We start from the raw sequence: 20,503 nt of genomic DNA, 5'->3' as shown, positions 1-20,503 counted from the left end.
CCCATCAGGCACTGGGCGCTCAACCAGGAAGGGGAACTATGGGATAGCTGTGGAACAGCTACCCACAGTGCACCGCTGCTGAAATCGACGCTAGCCTTGGACCATGGATGCACACACTCGCTTTAAGGATCCTAGTGTGGACGCACGAAATCGATTTTATAAAATCGGTTTTATAAAATCGGTTTAAACAAATTCGAATTAATCAGGTAGTGTAGACGTGGCCTCACAGTAGATGGAGTTGTCACTTTTCATGACTTGGCTTCTTGTAGGAGGAGAGGAAGTATTAGAAGTTAGTGCCAAAACCATATTTATTTACTAAATTTTATGTGGTCATCTCGTTATAGAATACTGTTTACTGCGTCTTACTGCTAACTGAATTTACTTGGGAAGAAGTATGACTTTTATAATAACGCTACAGCTACTAGAAAAAATATGCTCAATCTTGTATTTCATGCCTGATGAACATTTATTACTGATAAGGGAGCAGTTAGTTTATGAATTAGTCTTTGAAGGCCTACTAGAATGACTCTTACAAGAAAGTGAGAATTTTAGAAGATTAAATTTCAAGAATGTTGTTTGATATCATAAAACAATGAAATCCAATAATTAACAGACACTTTTTTTGGTGCGAGGTTTCTTTCTTTTTTAAAGGGGATGACAGACTAACAAGGAAATAACTTGTTTTGAAAGAATCATTTTTAATTGTTTGGGTATAAGTTGTGAGAATAATACCTTTTTCTTTCTTTGTTCAGGACATGTATACCTCTGAGAAACCTTTTCCAAGAAGATACCTTGGTTCTGTACCTGTCTCAGGCTATATGCAAAGAAGTTTCCAGTCATGAGTGAGTCAATTCCTTTATTTGACCATATCTTCATAATAGAGTTGAAAGTAAGGATTTGTAAAACTTGTATCATAGTTTAAAAGAAACCTAAGCCTCTGTATTAGGTTTTGAAAGTTTCTCTTTCAAAAAAAATGTTTAGGTAGAATTGACATCTGAAAAGCTTCCTCTTTCATTTAAAAAAAAATAAGCCAAGGTTGGTCAAGGTGATTCTTAAACCAAAAAAAAAGATTTATTGATTAGAATGCATATTATGAACAATAAAAAATATGGTAATGTATTTGTTTTTATAAGAGTTGCTATACTGACAAGACTTTTGGTATAATTTAGGGAGGAAAATTCTGAAACAAGTTGATCCTGTTCATTTGAATAAAATATGCCACAGGCTTTGAGCTAGGAAACTTCTTTGTGCTACTAAAGAACTCCAAAATACGTGGGTGTCCACTAAATTAGAATATTTTTTACAAATCCAGGATAAAATGAAGGGATTTCATTTAAGGGAACAGGGAAATATATTAACCAAGATCCAGTGAAAAGGTGTGAAAGCAAATGTGCTTTGGCCTGTGTTTAGGAGGCCTGAGCTGGAGAATCTGATGATATCTGGCAAAAAATAGAGAAGGAAGGAAGCCAAAAGCTCCAGTATCGAGCCTAAGGCCATGTCTGATCATGGAGATTTCTCTTTTGTTCTTTGCTAGCAAATTGAGGTGTGTGTGTCTGTGTGTGAGTTTTTTTTAAGATAAAGGTGAGTTGTTTATTAGGGAGTTTCACACTGGTAAGACCTAATAAAATCCATGACAGTAACACTATCTGGAGTTACATTCCATAGAAACAACAATGAAACCTCTTAGAACAGCCTTTTTACAATTACAAGTATTATGTAATCAGAAGGCAATATCAAGTTTAGTTCAAGACTTAATCTGCTTCTAAATTGTGAGTCCACTGGTTTGTCTTGTTTTAGATCTGTTACTTCACTTCCCAGTACAAAGAACCACAATGGTATTCCTCTTTCTACCTGTGTGAGCAATGGCTAACTAATAAAACCATGTCCATGTCAGTGAAGTCTTCATTAACAACATGGGCATGCACAGAGCCCCTGGCCTAGATCCCCTGCCTATTGAACACATTGGCAAAAGTCCCATTCATTTCTAACATGACCCTTGTTTTTTTGCTTTGTTTGAAGAAAAACAGATATTAATTTCAGCTCCATTCAAAACAAGGGAACAACATTTTTTCTTATCAATTTGGAAAAGGGCAAAACTGATACAGTAAATATTAATTGATCTGCCCCCTGTATCTCCCCCCAAAAAGACTGCAGCTTTCTAAGAAGAATGATCAGGTTAATTTATTGAATTTAAGTGTTGTTGGTTGGATGCTGTTTCTTTATGTAAAATAAGTAAAATGTTTTCTCCTGCACACAGCAGTTTGCATGGGATCTGGTTCTGTTTAAAACATTTATAATATTGCATAAATAACACCCTTCACTGATGATTTTTATTAAATATACCAAGCATTTCATAAACTTGACTATCCCAGTTTGTCAAACACTGCTAGATTAGTTTTCCTTGATCTGATACAGCATCAAGGACACTGTCTGTGTCTGGTGAAGAAGTGTGGATATTTGTTTTGTCTGATAAATTTTATTTCCTCTCAGAGCATAGTTGCTATGTCAGTCTGATTCATAAAGTATTCTTGTGATTGTTGTTAATAGAGTCATTGCAGGTTTTGTAACAATGAATGATTTCAGTGGGAATTTTGGTTGATTATGGACTGGAGGATTTGGCCTGATATTGGGAAGCATAAGAAGTCCATTCGGCGGATCAGTTCAGATAAAAGTTAATACTAGCATTGCTAAGGCCAACATTGTCAAGTGTGACCACAGATATGGGGTGCTTGTCTGAGGTACTTTAGACCTGATTTTTCAGAAGTGCTGAGTGGGAGCTATGAATGCTCAGCACCTTTTGAATATCCAACCTTAAGTGTCTCAAGTTGGACATCTGAAATCAGTGTCTGTTTCTGAAAATTGCGCAGTTTTTGTTTATTGGCATTAACGTTACTCAGTATATAGTCACCTGTATTCAGGGGAGCAGCATATCTCTGTCAGGTGCAGATATTCCTTTCCATGGTAAGTCATGGATTTCAAGGACAGAGTTGTAAAGAAGCCTTTTCCTCTAAATAAGATGAGAGGAGAATGTTGGTTTATTTACAGATGTTAGCTGTAGGAAGTATTACAACTCTTCTGGTTGGAGGAAGCATTAGTTAAAGTTTGCTTCCTTAAAAATGTCTTGCAGTAAGAGTTGTTGCCTATAATTTTAGACTATGCTCTTCTAAATGTCTTGTAGACTCAGAGGTATTTCCCATGTCAGTGAAAAGGTATTTACTTGTATCTCTCAACATATAAATTATGTCATTAATCACCCGTGTGTTGAGAAGAGCTAGGATCTTGTATCTTCAGTCAGATACCTTAAAGTAGTTTAACTATGCAGTTCTCATTTTTCCTAGTTTTCACACCTGGTAGTGAAGTTCCAAATGAACATTTGATGTGTAGTATAAAATATTAAAATTTCAGTCTCTTTAATTTGCAATGAAGTATTTTAGATTGTATTGTCTGTCTTACAATCTGAACAGTGTGATTGAACATAAAAGCTAACATGTGAGGCCTTGGTACTGCAGATGCTTATTGATAACTTTTGAGCATGTGAGTAGTTTCAGTTGACTTCACTGGGACTACTCCTGGTCTGAAAGCCAGGCTGCAGTACTACAAACACTTACAGACTTAAGTGAAGAATATCTGTGGAAAGATAGAATCCATCATACACAGAAGTTATGGCCCATGGATAATTTTTAATAGATTATCTCACATGTTCAAATGAAAGTGGCTTTTATTGAAGTATTCGTTTCACTGGGTTGATATCTATTTTTATACATGTCTGCTGGGTTTACAGAAGGACAATTAAATCCAGCTGTCAAATCATGCATATAGTAAAATTGTTGTTTTTACAGTGTGACAACTAGATGATACATTGAAGATATGGTAAAAATGTATATTATGTTGAAGTTAGACTATTTAGGGTTCATTTCATATTTAAATATTTAAAGAAATTGCTTATTGTAAAAATCCTGGCTGTACCTAATCTTGCTAAAATCCCACAAGCAGGAGTTTGTTCAATCTGTTTGTAATTTTTTTTTCTTCTTAGTGACATTTAGCTGCAGGAAACTTTACAGGCTTTCATTACAATTTTCCTATGATTACAGGCTCTCTGCTTTTAGTGTTTTTTCTTTTCTTTTCTTTTTTTGATTACTCCATTGAAGGAAGAGAAGGTCAGCACAGTAAATCTTACTTTTTGAGCTGCTACATTAACTTGGAATTTAGAAACAATGAAATTTAAATGTTAGTGCACACTGTTGTACTAAATACTATCATTCTTGCAACAAGCTGCTGACAGCTTCATTTTTTTAAATCAATGGGATGTAGTACTAAGGCTCTTTCCTCCCTCCCTTCAGATCCCTCCAAAAAACTCTGCTGTCTTAGTTATTTGTACAAGTTGATTCTGCTTTGACTATGTGTTTTTGTACATCAATTTCCCACCCCCCCCAAAATCTTACAGTGCACAAGTTTGGGAAAATAACTTGCTGTTTTGCATGCTTCAGTAACATTTCTTACTTTATAGCTATGTTGGGCTTTATATATGTAGGGCAAGAACTCTGATGTCTTTATTTGGAAAGTGGATGCCACTGCAATCTAAATACTAAATATTACTGCCTTCATATAAGAACAGACAAGGTGGGACTAGTAATGGTGAGATCTGAAGCCTTTCGCTTCTAGGCCAATGTACATTATAGATGGTGGTAACATATTCTTTGGATAAAGTGGACTCAGCTGTCAACCTGACACTTTTTCATGAGAAATAAACTCATACATAGACCAAAAAAAAAAAAGGGGGAGGGGGGAGGGCCTGGAGAGAATGGAGCAGACGGGCACCATAGAGAAAAGCATTGCATGTACACATTTGCTCACATAGCTGCAATTGAGAACTGAATATTCTGGGCCTCTGTTTTTGTAGAGTTTCCTGGCATTTGCACATACCTTATCCTGTTAAACAGGATCTGAATTTTGGGTTATACACCTCTATCCCAATATAACGTGACCCGATGTAATACGAATTCGAATATAATGTGGTAAAGCAGTGCTTGAGGGAACGGGACTGCGCACTCTGGCGGAACAAAGCAGATTTGATATAACGCGGTTTCACCTGTAACTTGGTAAGATTTTTTGGCTCCTGAGGACAGCGTTATATCGGGGAAGAGGTGTATTTTCAGTTTTTCTAAGCCAGGTTGTGTTTGGAGTGAACTTGGAGGGGGTCAGTTAAGGTGTTTTGTAACAAATACTGGCAGACACACAGTTCTCTGTGCTATCATGAAGTGTGAGGGTGTTATGTACTTTGTGTATTCCATGTAAAGAGTTTTGCAAAGAACTCGAAGAATGATTAAAAAGCTTTTTTAAAATTCTTCGTTACAGCTGCTGCCAGTGAGTTGCAATAGAACATCAGAAAAGGAAAAGAGACCAAGTGGCTCATATCCCCAAATAAACTGCATCCCTTTGAAAAAGAAAAAGTGAATTTAAATGTACTTATAATGAAGGGTAGTAAAGAGCTGCCAAAGAAGATTGTTATGCAGTGTATTGAGTTATTTGTACTATCATTTTTAACAACACACAGCTTTATAAATTCTGCCTAAATGTATGTTTTATGAATGTGACTTTTTTCCAAGAGTTGTCCTAACTTCACAGGATAGTATATTTTCTTCGAGTCATTATATTTCTAAAGAATAGGAAGATGAAAAAATGAAGTTTTTGTTTCCAGCTTTTTATCCCTGAAATTTGAAAACATTAGTCAGATATCAAAAGCTTGGTGATGGAACCATGGGGGACTTTATCCTGGGAAACAGGGAGTCTGAAAAGACTTGAGCAGTCCTGATGGATAATCAGCTGATCCTGAGCTCCCAGTACGATGCTGTGGCCAAAAGGGCTAATGCAATCCTTGGATGTATAAACAGGAGACTCTTGAGTAGAGAGGTTATTTTACTCTGGAATGCTGTGTCCAGTTATGGTGTTCGCAGTTCAAGAAGGGTGTTGATAAATTGGAGAGGGTTCAGAGATTAGCCACAAAGAATGACTAAAGGATTAGAAAACATGCCTTATAGTGATATTCAAGGAACTCAATCTTTTATTTTAGCAGAGAGGGGTTGAAGGGATGACGTAATCATAGTTTGTAAGAATGTGCATGTGGAACAAATATTAATAATGTGCTCTTCAGTCTAATGGACAAATGTATAACATAATCCGTTTGAAGCTAGACTAATTCAGACTGGAAATAAGGTGTAAATGTTTGACAGTGAGTGTAATCAATCACTGGAAGAATTTACTAAAGTAGTGGAGTCTTCATAAGTAGCAGTTTTTAAACGGATTGCATGTTTTTCTTAAAAATCTGCTCTGGGAATTATTTTGGGGAAGTTCTATGGCCTGTGTGGTATGGGAGGTCAGACTAGATGATCGCAGTAGTCTCTTCTAACCTTGGAATCTATGAATCCATGAACTCGGAATTCTGAAGAGCTGTAGTGCATACAAATTCACAAATGCTTAGATTGAAAAACTCAAGATGTATTCACAGTGAAATAGTGGAATATTTTAGGGATCACAGTTATTTCTGGGTTGTTGGGGGTTTTTTAAATAACAGGAATGAACCAAAATTCACCAGTTAAAGATAAGATTAGTAAATTGCTAAGCACTATTTTGTCTTAAAACTTCTATGATTGACAACATTCAGTGCAGGGTACTTACAAAGGGAAAACTATACTGTATATTTTGATGGATTGTCATCCCTGGGGTGCAGTCTGGGAGCCGTAGGAACCTCTGTGTCCCCTAACCAGTCAGCTGGTTTGGCCCTTCTCACATTGCTTTGCTGGTGATTCAGCCAGCCTCTCCAGGCCCTGTTATTACTCAACATGACCGCATATGGCACCACACACCCAACTGAGCTACCTGAGTGCTTTACTTAAGCCACTCAAAGACAAACAGCCAATTTCCCAGCTCCCCAGCCTTGTACCCTTGCTGGAGTATAAACCCAGAATTATACAGTCTTGTGTGGCACAGGGATCTGTGCAATGCAAGCTCATTAATATATTCACTTCCCCCTCAACATGGAAAAGATATGCAACAGCCTTTGTTTACAGAGCTGAGATTTTCCAGACACTTCACTCAAAATGCACTGGTTAAGATAAAACCTAAAACAAGCTTAATAACCACAGAAGGATAGATTTCAAGTGATTATAAGTGATAGCAAACAGATCAAAGCAGATTACCCAGCAAATAAACAAAAATCCACAAACTTAAACCTAATATACTAGATAGATGGGATTTGAATTAGCAATTTCTCATCCTGACTGATGATACAAGCAGTTCACCCAAGTTTCCATACACAGGCTAGAAATCTCTTTAGCCTGGGACCAGCACTTCTCCCAGTTCAGTCTTTGTTCCTCAGGAGTTCTCATTTGTGGGGAATGAGGCCAAGAGATGATGTCACTCCTCAATTTACATATTTTTTCCATATGGTGGGAACCCTTTGCTCTAAACTCAGTTCCCAGTTTAGCTTGCGGGAGAAATACAGGTTCCAAAATGGAGTTCAGTGTCAGGTGGTCTGGTCACATGCCCTAGCATACCTTGCTGAGTCATAGCAACCATAACTCACAGGCTGGCTGAAACATTCACAGGAAGGCTAAGCTCTTCTATGGTCCATTTTCTTTGTTGATGAGGCATTAGCACTGTCTAGCTTCTTCATTGTTGTACCTGAAACGCTAGTTGTGCATGTTACCCAGAGTAAGCACATATGAAATACAGATATAGAGTCAATATTCATAATGTCAGATACAAAAATGATGCAGGCACACAAATAGGATAATCGTATTCAGCAAATCATAACTTTTCCAATGACCTCACGTGACCCATCTTGTACAAAATGCATCATAATTATGTCAAAATCGTATCACAATCATATTACTATAATGAATACGGGATGCAGTGTCTCACACATCTTGCTTGAAAAGACCTGTAAACTGGCTCTTTCTGAAGCTACACAGAAGAGGAATTTAATAGTAACTTGGTGTGGCAGGCTCTCAGGTCTCAAGGAGAAAGAATAGGATAATCATGTTCAGCCTAGTCACGGATATAGTAGAAAGACAGTGTAAGTAGTTAAAAACTTAAATCTGTACTTCTAGTGACCTTTTTCACTTAAATATTTTTCCTTTCAAGGATTAATTCTTTTCCTCTCTTGATGTTTTATTCTTGGCATAGCTTTCCTTTTGGTCTACTCTTCTCTTCCTTTGGTCTGCAGTTTTTTACTTTAATTTCCACTCTTTTTAGATACTAACTGTGCATGGTGGGTCAGCTGACTGGCTTCTCTGCACTTCAGAGATTGCAGTCAGCGCTAGAGGGAACAGAGTGGTTACATCAATAGCACCATGCTAAAGGCAGGTGTCTGGCCTAAATGAAGAATTGGTGTTTAGGTCAGAATTACTAAGTTATGGAAGCTTTCTCATCTTTGAGAAAAGGCCTTGACTGAACTGTAATTGGGAAGTTCTGAAGAGAATAGAGATTGGACTAAGATGCTGTATCTTAATGGGTAGAGCACTTGAAAGTGGAATTTATGTCCCCTGATGTATAGAAAAATGTAAGTTACTATCACTTTTACTCCTGTAATCTTTTTTCTGGAACATCATAAACTATACGTTACTTTTTAATAATATTTGTGAGTAAACTTCACTCAGATCGGTACTAGACACCTCACATAGCTGGATTAAACAGCCTTTGTCTAGTGCTGTCTGGTAACTTAATTTCGGTGCTGTGCTTGAAAGTGTGAAGCACTAAGTGCTAAGTATCCTAACTAATTTATAGCAAACTGTCAGACAGCCAGTTGGTGGCTGTATTTTGTGTCTGCAAAACAGTGATAATATGTCACAATGATGAATTGCTAAAGGGAAGTGGCCTCCACAGACAAGACCCTGTCCACTGATCTATACCTCTTAAGTAAAGAGTCCCAGAGCATATTATGTTGTGGTGTGACTTCTGTTCGAGTGGATGAGGTGATTCTACATTGATTATATTTCAACACTGCAAAAATTTGAGGAAATAACTTATTCTCTTGTGCCTTGATTTTACCCTTGCAGATAAGAAAATCCCTTTGCTGCTTGTCAAGCAAGTGGCAACGAATAGAAAATGAGCATTTTGGTAATACGCAGAGGGCTAACTCTACTTTTCACTCCATAGGACAATTATGCTTCATGCCTCCAAGGAAGTGAGCCAAATAGAGGCTTTTTTGATCATGGTGTTTTTTTTCCCAGCAAGTGCTTTTTTTGGTTAATCACCAGCTTTTTGGAAAGCTACTTTGTTTCCCTTATAAGGGTCTGTCCTTAGACTGAAGACATTTTGTTTAGTTCAGTCCATTGCCATGTTGTCTGTTCTTGGGAAGAATGGGTGTTAGTGCCTGACATACAGTGACATCCTTCAGAACCCTATAGCAAGGTCTTCCTATCCCACTTGTCAAAGGAGGAAGAGCTGCCACTGTGAAATGGCAGCTCCTTCCTTTTGAATTTGTGGGCAGTTAGGCTTCTACAACCATAGTGTCTTTAGCAATATAGGATCTAATTCTAAGGTAAACGTCTGCAGCCTCTTTCTGGCACAAGGACAGCATGTTTTCTCTGAAGAGGAATTGGAGGATAGCAAGTCTTACTGAATGAAGGTATGCGTTTGCTGATAGATCTTGTCTATTAAGCTGAGTCCAGAGACTTCATCTGACATATCTACATTGATCAGGGGTGTGAAGAGGTGCAATTCCTGACCACTATACCACTTCTGACAGAAGTCCCAACTGTAGGCGCAGCTAAAGTGTCAAAGCTGTGCTTTTACTGGTATGGCTTGTTTTGCTCCTGGGGGATGGCTTTACTTTACCAGTACAAAGTGCAGTAATGCTGGCACAGCTATGTCCACACTAGGAGGGCTATGCCAGTATGTGTAACAGTAAAGATATACCATCAAAGCCTTCCAAATGTAGATCTGGCTTTAATTTTAGGTTTGGCCTATGTATTCTGAGACATAGATATGTAGTTGAGTCATGGAGGAGAAAAGTGCTATTCTCCCGTCTTGGGTATTATCCTGTGTAGGAGCTGTTTCATGGTTTGTCTAAACACAGAAGTTACACTGGTTTAGTTAAACTGGGTATAACTTTATGTGGACACTCTTTCATGTTTAAAACTGGCTTCCCGCAGTTTAGCTTACCCTGGTGGGTTTAAACTGGTGTAATATCCAGATCAAGTTGCACTAATTTAACTAAATTTAACTTAGCACATTTAGTTAAACTTGTGCAACTTCTGGGTGTAGACCAGACCATTGACACTTGTAGAAACCTCATCTTCACCCTGAACTGTCAGGATAGCTAAACAAGGAAAGCTAGGACAACAGATCTTGTTGGAAGAGATTTCCTCTATTGGATCTCTGAGTATTCAAGGAATGATTTGTCTTTTTAAGACAAAGACCTTAGCACTGAACTCCACATCTGTCCTGTTCAGAAATTCAGATTATTGCCATATCCTCACAGTAAGAGCCTGGAATAGATTATTTATGAAACATTAAACAAAAAAGCTGTCATAGAATCATAACTTTAAGGTCAGAAGGGACCGTTATGATCTAGTCTGACCTCCTGCACAATGCAGGCCACAGAATCTCATCCACCCACTCCTGTATCAAACCTTTGTCTGAGCCACTGAAGTCCTCAGATCGTGGTTTAAAGACTTCAAGGTGCAGAAATACTTCCAGAAAGTGACCCAGGCCCCACGCTGCAGAGGAAGGCAAACCCCCCTCAGGGCTTCTGCCAATCTGCCCTGGAGAAAAATTCCTTCCCGACCTAAACCCTGAACATGTGGGCAGGATTCACCAGCCAGACACTCAGGAAAGAATTCTCTGTAGTAACTCAGATCCCACCCCATCTAACATCCCATCATGAGCCATTGGGCATGTTTACTGCTAGTAGTCAAAGACAAATTAATTGCCAAAATTAGGCCATCCTATCATACCATCCCCTCCATAAATTTATCAATCTTAGTCTTGAAGCCAGATATATCTTTTGCCCCCATTACTCCCCTTGGAAGGCTGTTCCAGAACTTCACTCCTCTAATGGTTAGAAACCTTCGTCTAATTTCAAGTCTAAACTTCCTGATAGCCAGTTTATATCCATTTGTTCTTGTATCCACGTTGGTACTGAGCTTAAATAATTCCTCTCCCTCCCTGGTATTTATTCCTCTGATAAGCTCTTATTGTCGCTTCTGAGGCTACAAAGGGAATGTAAAGATACACAAGAGGGAGGCAGGGAATGCTTTAGAAGATGATATCCCATTCCCCATGTTCTTCCAGTGAGCCTCTGCTCATGCTCCAGGGCAACGACCATCATGGAGTTAAAATCATAGATCAGGGGTCGGCAACCTTTCAGAAGTGTGTGCCGAGTCTTCATTTATTCACTCTAATTTAAGGTTTCATGTGCCAGTATACATTTTAACGTTTTTAGAAGTCTCTCTGCTACAAGTTCTATATATATAACTAAACTGATTGACTGTATGTAACGTAAATTAAGTTTTTAAAATGTTTAAGAACGCTTCATTTAAAATTAAATTAAAAATGCAGGAGCCCCCCGGACTGGTGGCCAGGCCCAGCACGTGATTGCCACTGAAAATCAGCTCATGTGCGAAGGCGGCACGCGTCCATCGGTTGCCTATCCCTGTTCATAGATAGTTGCGGCATGCTCCCAGTGTTGAAGCAAGGCTTTCAGGATCAAGGGAGCCTGGGTCACTTTTTATTGTACACTGATCTCTTTTGGCATTCAATAACCTGCATTATGTTTCCCTTCCTTACTCATTAGTAAAGTTCTACTATAGAAAGTAAAGAATTCTAAGTTTAAAGTGGTCTTGGAATCTCAACGGTTCATCTGAACCACCCTGTTTGCCAGGAGCATAAAGAGTGAAGAGAAACCAGCATGACTCGAAGCAAGACACATTATTATGTTCATGATAAAACAATTTAATGAATATTTTAGGAATACTCACTTACATGTTGCAGTTTACACACCAGTTTACTGCTGCTACTTCCCCGCCAAAAAAATAAGTGTGCACAACTCCTGCTTCTAAAGAATGACAGGTTTCCCTGGGCTCCATTTCAGTCCTCCTGATCTCCCTCCACCCTTCCCTCCACAAAAAAATTAACGAACCAGTAGTTAATTCTCCTTTTACTCTTGAATGTTATGAGCAAGAGTTTCAGTTTGTTTTCTCATCTTCAAATCATCTGCCATGATAGTTTTAGAAATATGTATTCGATATTATATATGGCTTTTCAGGACATATAAATCTTAAAAAAAAAAAAATGATTATACATGATTCACCTACAGCTGGCCAAAACAGCTGGCAGGAATTCTGAAAATTAGGAGACTGATTCAGTACTATGGGAAATTATGTTCAGCTTACATAATTTCACTACATAAACATATTTAAAAATCAAACAGATTCTGTTCAAAGGAATCATTCTCAATTTTAATGGTGTAATGCCACTTAATAGAAGTTGGTGTGTAGGAAATCAGCACTAATACCTGTCAAGGGTAGTTGATGATCGTTAAACTTAGTGATCTGTTTTAAAATAGAATATAGCCTCATGTAACAATGAAGAAGCATTGAAGATTAAAGTGCGGGTATAATGTTCTGAAACAGGAGTTATATGCAACAAAGTTAACTGCATGTTGGATTGGTATGGTCACTTGATCAACTCTTAACATCCTCACACAGGAAAAGAATGACTTCCATTCAGTAGTCAGCTCTACCACTCAAGATCAACAAAATGCCTCATACACGTAATTACATTAGCTGTTCTTTGAAAAACAGCTCTTTTAGGAAATGTACTGCCAGGAGGCAACACATTTATAGCACAAAGGAACCAAAGAAACTATTTTTCAAACCTATAGCTCAATAGAAATCTGTCAGAAATGCTTGCAAAGATCAGCTTCTAATCCCAGCAATGTTTTCTCCTATCTTTCCTTCCAACCATTAGTCCAGAAAGTTTTTTAAAATGTCATGGCATTCTGTCATGGTTTTTAAAAAGTCATCAGCATCAGCCGGCATTACAGCGTACCAAAAAAGCAGGAGTTGCTGGTCTCTCATTTAAGAGAAGAAGATGTAGATGCTACTAAAGGAAAAAAAGCCTTAAGGAGTGCAAACAAGAACAAATAAAACGCCACACTTTTCTAGATGCATTTATCACACCACTTGTTTCCAATTTTAAATTAAAGCAAAACCTTTCATAGGGAATTGAGCTGCACTCTAACTGTACTAGGCAGCTACTGATGAGCAAGCATCTAGTTTCAGAGATGAAAAATGTGGGATTTTTATCTTGTTTATGGAGGATATTTTTTTTTGTACCGATTTAAAATGAAATGCTGAACTTTATTCCCTAGCCACCAATATATATAGTGTCAGTTGAACACATTTTAACTTGGTATTTTATATTATATAATTTTTAAGCTGACAGCAGGAGCCCTGTCCATTCTCCTGATTATCTGATCTGGCGCCAGTCCTGATTAATTTGGATACTGAGGTTCCACTGTATATGGTTGTTTTTTTTCCCACAACATATAAAAACCTGAAGATTATTGATTTTTTGGAACGTATTTGGATACCGTGTTTTGAGTTCTTGTATTATGTGGCAACAAGGCCATATGCAACTCCCACGTAAGATCTGTATTATGTGGTAGAAAGTCTGCATAGATGATGTCTGGCATGAATCTGTTGCTGAAATTGGGTTTGCAACGATTTGCCAAACAAATTTAGCCACACAGATTCATGCAGATATATCTATCCAGACTTCTCTACCAACATATACAGATCTTAAAGGGGGGATTGCATATGGCCTTGTTGCCACATTATACAAGAACTCAAAACACGGGTATCCAAATATGTTCAAATTAACCAGAGATGTAGCATCGCTGATAAAGCCAAAGATAATAAAAGAGCTACCAACCATATGGACACGGAGATAGATACCCACACAGCAATACAGGAATATACCTACTACAGGTAATCTAGAGGCAGTGGCTCCCAACACTAGTACCCTTTTTCAGGATCTAATTGTTTTGCGTACCCCCAAATTTCACCTTCACTTAAACTACTTCTTACACAATCCAGGCATAAAAAATGCAAATAGTGTCAAAGCACATTACCACCAAAAAGTGCTTACTTTTCATTTGCTATATATATCCAGTGTATGTATATAGAAGCAGTATTAAACAAGTCATTGTCTGTATGAAATTGTAGCTTGGACTGACTTCGCTAGCGAAAGGTCTGCGAGCCGCCGCCACCGCATCGAAGAGCGCGCAACCGCGCCGTACTACGTACATATCCAACACGAAAATTCCTACATGTTTGACCTCAGTAAGGTAAGATTTCTTGCTGATCACTCCCATCTTCACATCTTATAGGCTTTTCTCTTTCTTAATCACCTCTCTGAGATGCTTGGTCACCCAGCTTGGTCTACAACTCTGCCATGATTTGTCTTCTCTTTCTTGGAGTCAGCTTCTGATAGTTCTGCAACTTGACTTGATTCCAGGCTTCCTCCACTTTTAGTTCCCCAAGTTCTTCAGTCCAATCCACCTCCCACTAATACTTCCTTAAATTCTTAAAGTTAGGCCCTTTTGATATAAAACCACTAGTCCCAGAATCTATTTTTGTTTATCCTCCATTTAGGATTGCTCATGTCGCTCAACCAAGGTTTCCCTACAACCATTTCTTCTATGAGTCCTGCACTACTCACCAAAACCAAATCAAAAATGGCATATCCCTCGTTTGGTTCAGCAACTACTTAATGAAGGAATCCATCAGCTATTGCATCTACGAAGATCGATCCTATAATTATTACTCGCCCTTTCCTCCAGTCTGTATCTTGGAGAAGTTAGTCTCCCATAGATTCATATGCCACTATATTGACTTCATTAAAAACATTAAAAAGGTCTTATCCATATCCAAATCAAGATCCAGCGTCATAGCACACCCCAAGCACTTATTCAGAAGCTCTGTAGCTTCTTCCCCAGATGTGATTTTTGCCCGACTCAGGTCATCCGCTTCGATTTCTTACAGTCAAACTTCATTGATATATTAATGCTACTCCACCACCTGCTTAGTTCGTCTCTACCACAGCACATAGCCTTTAATACCTGTACTCCAGTCATGACTACTATTCTACCATGTTTCTGTTATCCCTATAATATCCGGTTTCACTTCCTGCGCCAGGAACTCTAGTTCCTCCATTTTGTTACGTAGGCTCCTCGCATTGGTGTACAAACATCTTAATTCTTGCTGTTTGGCTTCACTCACACTCTTTACCCGATTAGGCCCAGAGGTTCTACCGCTAGAATCACCTATTAGAATTGTATCTACAGAACCCTTCCTCTGTATGTCCATTTTCCTACCCACAACAGTGTCCTTTCTTGCTTCGTTTTCTTTCCTTTCAATGTTAAAATCCAGCTTGGAGATTACCTGGACATCTCCCAACCATCTCTCCCCAATTCCTGGTTTAAAGCTCTCTTAAATCAGTTGTGCCAGCCTCCATCCTAGAAGTCTATTTCCCTCCCTACTCAAGTGACGTCCATCCCGAGAGAACAGTCCTCTGCCCATGAATGGCTCCCAGTGGCAATATATCCTAAAGCTTTCCTTATAGCACCACTGCCTGAGCTATCTATTGATCACCATAATCTTGTCACACCTTTGTTGCCGTTCTCTAGGAACAGGCAGAATCCCACTGAAGATCACCTGAGCCTCGATTTCCTTAAGCATCTTCCCCAGCCTGTCATAGTCTCTCTTGATATGTTCCAGCGAGAATCTAGCAGTATCATTTGTTTCCATATGAAGGACAATCAGAGGATTCTTTCCTGCTCCCGTTAGGATCCTCTTCAGCCTCAGGTCCACATCCTGTATCTTAGCACCCAGCAGACAACACACCCTTCTGTCCTCCGTATCAGCTCTGGTTACAAGCCTGTCTGTTCTTCTCAGTAAAGAGTCCCCAATCACACAGACCTGCCTTTTCCTGGTGACAGTGCGATTCTCCAGTCTATCCCCTGTTCCCTCTGGCTGCAAGTCCTCTCAATTCCTATTCACCCTTGCAATCCTCTGCAACTCATCCCTTATAGCTGTTCCAAATGGCACAGGGTATTTTTTGGGTGTCTAACTTTTTTCAAATTCTCTATCTTTGGTTGTGATGCTTTCAGATAACTACTGCCTGGCATTGCTAGACAGCTGGCCGCCTGTGATTACTGAGATCAGGGTTATGACTAATTGATACCTGCACTCCTGACTCTACTGTAACCTCGTCCTCTCCCTGGTGCCATGTTTAATCTTGATCCTAGATTGGGAGCTCTGTGACGAAGGGCCTATCTTTGTACTTTGTTTGTACAGCATCTAGTACATAGGGGCCTTGACTGGGGACCATCAGACGCTACTGCAATAGAAATAGTAAGGGCTGGTCTGTGCTAGAAAATTAGATTGGTTTAACTACATTGGTCATGGGTGTGAAAAATCCACACCCCTGAGAGGTGTAGTTAAGTTGACCTAAGTCCCCTTGTCGACATCTCTAGGTCAACGGAAGAATTATCCTGGGGAGATGGATGACCTATGCCAGTGGGAGAATCCTTCCCATTGGCGTAGACGGTTTCTACACTGAAGCACTATAGTGGTGCAGATGCAGCATTTTAAGTGTAGACGAGCCCTAAGTAACAAATATACATCAGATATGTCACAGGTGGAAGAGATTCATTTTATCTGAGATCCTTGTCACCAGTGATGATTTGTCACATTCAGATACTTTCCAAAGCTGCAGGACACAAGCGCTAACATCTAAAATACAGGAAAAAGCGGATAGCTCTAGATGTAAATGTTGGGGCAGCGACCCTCTTTGTTCTCTTTGTATAGCACCTACCACAAAGGGATCCTGTTCATGACTAGGGCTCCTGAATGTAGGCAATCGTAGTAATCTCTTGGTGATGTGAATTATCTTCAAATCCATTCATAAGAACATTTTCCCCCTATATGTGAAAGGTTGGGAGGCTTCAGATGAGTTGAAGGGAGATTTCCAAAAGCAACTGATGCTGAGCAAATAGAAAGCTTTCTAATGTGAGTCATGATGTTCTTCTCCTTTTGTCTGTTCTGTTGATCAAGCTATATACAGCATTGCACTGGAAAGATTGAGCAGCCACCATCCACCAGTGGAATAGAATTATTGATAGCAGTAAACATTAAGCAACAGCTTTTTAAATGGTTGTTTCTTATTGCTCAGATGTTCTAATTCAGCATATCAATTTACTGATTTTAAAGATATGCTTCTTTTAAACTACAATGTTTGATTTGTGGTTAACCAAAAAGCTATACTACTCTGTGGCATTAGTCCATTCTTGACATATTTTCTTATTGGATACAACCTCTTTGATTTGTACCACAGATGGAAGATGCTGGGGATTGATACCGTATGTGGTGTAATGCAAGTAATCCCAGCAGGATTCCACAACTGTTCTTAAATTTAAAGAAAAAACAGATCTTTTCTTCATTTAAACCATCTAACTTGCTGACTCTTAGCTGTTGTTCCAAGGGTGTTTGCAGATGTTTTGTGTATTAGGTAGCTATGTTGAGATGATGATATATCTAGCAGCTGGTCAAAAAGTTGTTTAATCTCTCTCATTGGAAAAACTAGTTAAAATCCTTTCCTCAAAATTATACAGAAGAATGACCAGACTGGATCTGTTTTTTGTCATAGTATTTTTATCCTTATTTGTATAACATTGGTGCATCTCCATTGGAGATAACAAAGGTGATAGCATTAAGAGAACACTGCAAACACGTAGGATGGAGTCTGTTATTTTTATTTAAAAAAAAAAAAAAGTTGCCTAAACCTGGTTGGGTTGTTGGTTGAAACAATTGGCACTGTCAGACTGAGGCTGCCGACCAGACCATTGAGAACAGCAAGTGTACGGCAATCTGCTGCCTGGAAAAACAGGTGATTGGGGGTCTAACCTAACAAAACTTCCACACACTTCTACATTTTGGTTTTGTTGTCTTTACTTTCAAAAAAGGGAGGCTCTGGCTGCCCCTGTACACTCATGTGACTGTCTTTAAAATAAGAGTTGTTGCATACAGAGACCTTGTGCTTTTCCTTCCCTTTGTCTAGCATCAGTGCAATTCCACTAGTGGTAACAAAGGCGCACAGGTGTTTTTATGATGTTATTTTATAGATAGAGAAATTGAGAGATCGAGAGAGAGAGAGAGGTGCAGTAACTTGTAGATATGGTGTAATCCTAGAGTTAACCATAACTAGCCAACATGTTTTAAAACGCCTTCTATCCTAGTCTACACTAAGTGCCAAATTGTATTGTATTTTAATTTACAAGTTAAAATATGTTGTTAATATGTTTTAAAACACAGTGCTTTGTCTGAGTAAAACTACTGGTACTGGTACAAAAAAAAAAAAATCTACAGCAGCAAGTACACCTCCTAAAAAGGAAGGTGGAGCATTGTGAAACCTAGGCTCTGAAAACCAGTTTTCCAAATTTAAATGTTTTAAATGGTAAAATCTCTGTATTACCCCCCTTTTACTATTTATTTTAAATTAATAATTGAGTAAAGAAAGTTTCATCTATGTTGTGTGGTGGTATTGGCTAGATTACTATGAAAAGATAAATCAAATTTCCTCGGTGTATAAATCAAAATCTAATCAAATACATTCAGAAGCCTTCAGTTTAAACATATTTCCCTTTGTATATCTTGGCCTTATTGGGTAAAGGAAAATTCACACTTTAGTGAGCAATATTTATTACTGCTGTCTCTTCTATGCAGCTAATGAATCCACATATTTTGCAATGGTTAAATAAGGTATGGTGTCTTCTCTGTAGTGGCTGTGGGTAGCTGCATCCTATTGTTTCTTGAATGAAATATCAACAAAGGCATGTTTCATTCAGTGAAGAATTTGATCGTGCTAACAAATAGTGACAGATGGAATTGTGTAGTTACCTTAGTTATGTGTAAAAGGGTAAAATAATCTTGTTAATATATTTCTCAGAAAACTGAAGAAAGACTATGTTTAAGGACAAAAATATATTTTTTTCTCCATTCTCTTTGAATTGATCTATAGTCCTATTAGTCTTTAAATATGGTTCCTTTTGGCACAATATGTAAGTTTTACAGAATCACTTAGAACCACAACGTGAGTATTAAAATGTAGTTGTGAATAACATTAAAGTTATGACACAAAAGCCAGGATGTACAAGGTTGAGGAAATATCTTGCTGTACTTGTAATCATGATGTTATATTAGTAACTTACATTTCTGCTTTGAATCTTTTTTTGGCTAACTGTTTTATTGCAACAACCTCAACTTAATAAAATATTATTTCTACTTTAATCTTCTAATTTGTAAATTTTCCCTCTGTATATCTGTCAATTGTTAGTGTACATAATTTAAAAAATAGTGTATTGCGGCTCTAACTGTAATATATAGTGTATGAGAAATTGTATACTTTTCTTTTGTCCCTACAAATGTACACTAAGATGAGATTTGGTGCCTGGATTCCTGTTAACGTTTCCAGTGATTCCATTTAGCTGTTAAATGTTATTAGATGAAATCAGATCTACAATTGAACTGTTAGGATATAACATTTAAAAAAATAAATCAGTTAAAACAGTATTCACAGTTGCATGATATTTGGCTTTATTTTTAAAAAAAAATTTAGACTTGGTTAGTGTGGATTGTCTTTTGTGAAATATTTTTTGTGAAGAAGTGGAGTGAAGAATCACTAAGAACCTGTTATCACTGTTTTCATAATATCCAGGTATCTAGACTGACGTGACTGTATTGAAAGGACTTAAGAATAGCTATTAGGGCTGTCAATTAATTGCAGTTAATCATGATTAATTTTTTAATCATTAATAATTTTTAGTTAAATCGCACAGTTAAACAATAGAATACCAATTGAAATGTATTAAATATTTTTGGAGGTTTTTCCACATTCTCAAATCTATTGATTTTAAATTACAACACAGAATACAAAAAGAACAGGAGTACTTGTGGCGCCTTAGAGACTAACAAATTTATTTGAACATAAGCTTTCGTGGGCTACAGCTCGCTTCGTCAGATGCATAGAATGGAATATATATATAGATAGATAGATATGCACACACATACTGAGAACATGAAAAAGTGGAAGTAGGCATACCAACTGTAAGAGCAGGAGTCGGCAACCTATCAGAAGTGGTGTGCCGAGTCTTCATTTATTTACTCTAATTTAAGATTTTGTGTGCCGGTAATACATTTTAATGTTTTTTAGAAGGTCTCGCTCTATGTCTATATATTATATCAGTAAACTAGTGTTGTGTTGTAAAATAAACAAGGTTTTCAAAATGTTTAAGAAGCTTCATTTAAAATGAAATTAAAATGTTGATCTTACGCCGCCGGCCCGCTCAGCCCGCTGCTGGTCTGGGGTTCTGTTCACCTAGGTCAGCAGCGGGCTGAGTGGGGCCTGTGGCCGGGACCCCAGCTGGCAAGAGTCAGGC

At 38.1% G+C, this 20,503-nt stretch overlaps 1 protein-coding gene across 2 annotated transcripts in view; it reads left to right on the top strand.

Moving 5' to 3' along the window:
• Positions 1 to 20,503, top strand: part of USP6NL (USP6 N-terminal like) — a 259,616-nt gene that overhangs the window by 10,834 nt on the left and 228,279 nt on the right. For both annotated transcript variants that reach the window (XM_075064228.1, XM_075064229.1), the window contains exon 2: positions 753 to 842. In XM_075064228.1, the coding sequence (XP_074920329.1) occupies positions 839 to 842 (4 nt within the window). In that variant the 5' untranslated portion in view covers positions 753 to 838. The remainder of the gene's footprint in view (positions 1 to 752; positions 843 to 20,503) is intronic.

This window comes from Chelonoidis abingdonii, chromosome 1 (assembly GCF_003597395.2).
Source record: "Chelonoidis abingdonii isolate Lonesome George chromosome 1, CheloAbing_2.0, whole genome shotgun sequence".
In the NCBI taxonomy this organism is placed as follows: Eukaryota; Metazoa; Chordata; order Testudines; family Testudinidae; genus Chelonoidis; species Chelonoidis abingdonii.
The sequence above is the reverse complement of the archived record's forward strand: the minus strand, read 5'-3'. Positions and strand labels throughout refer to the sequence as shown.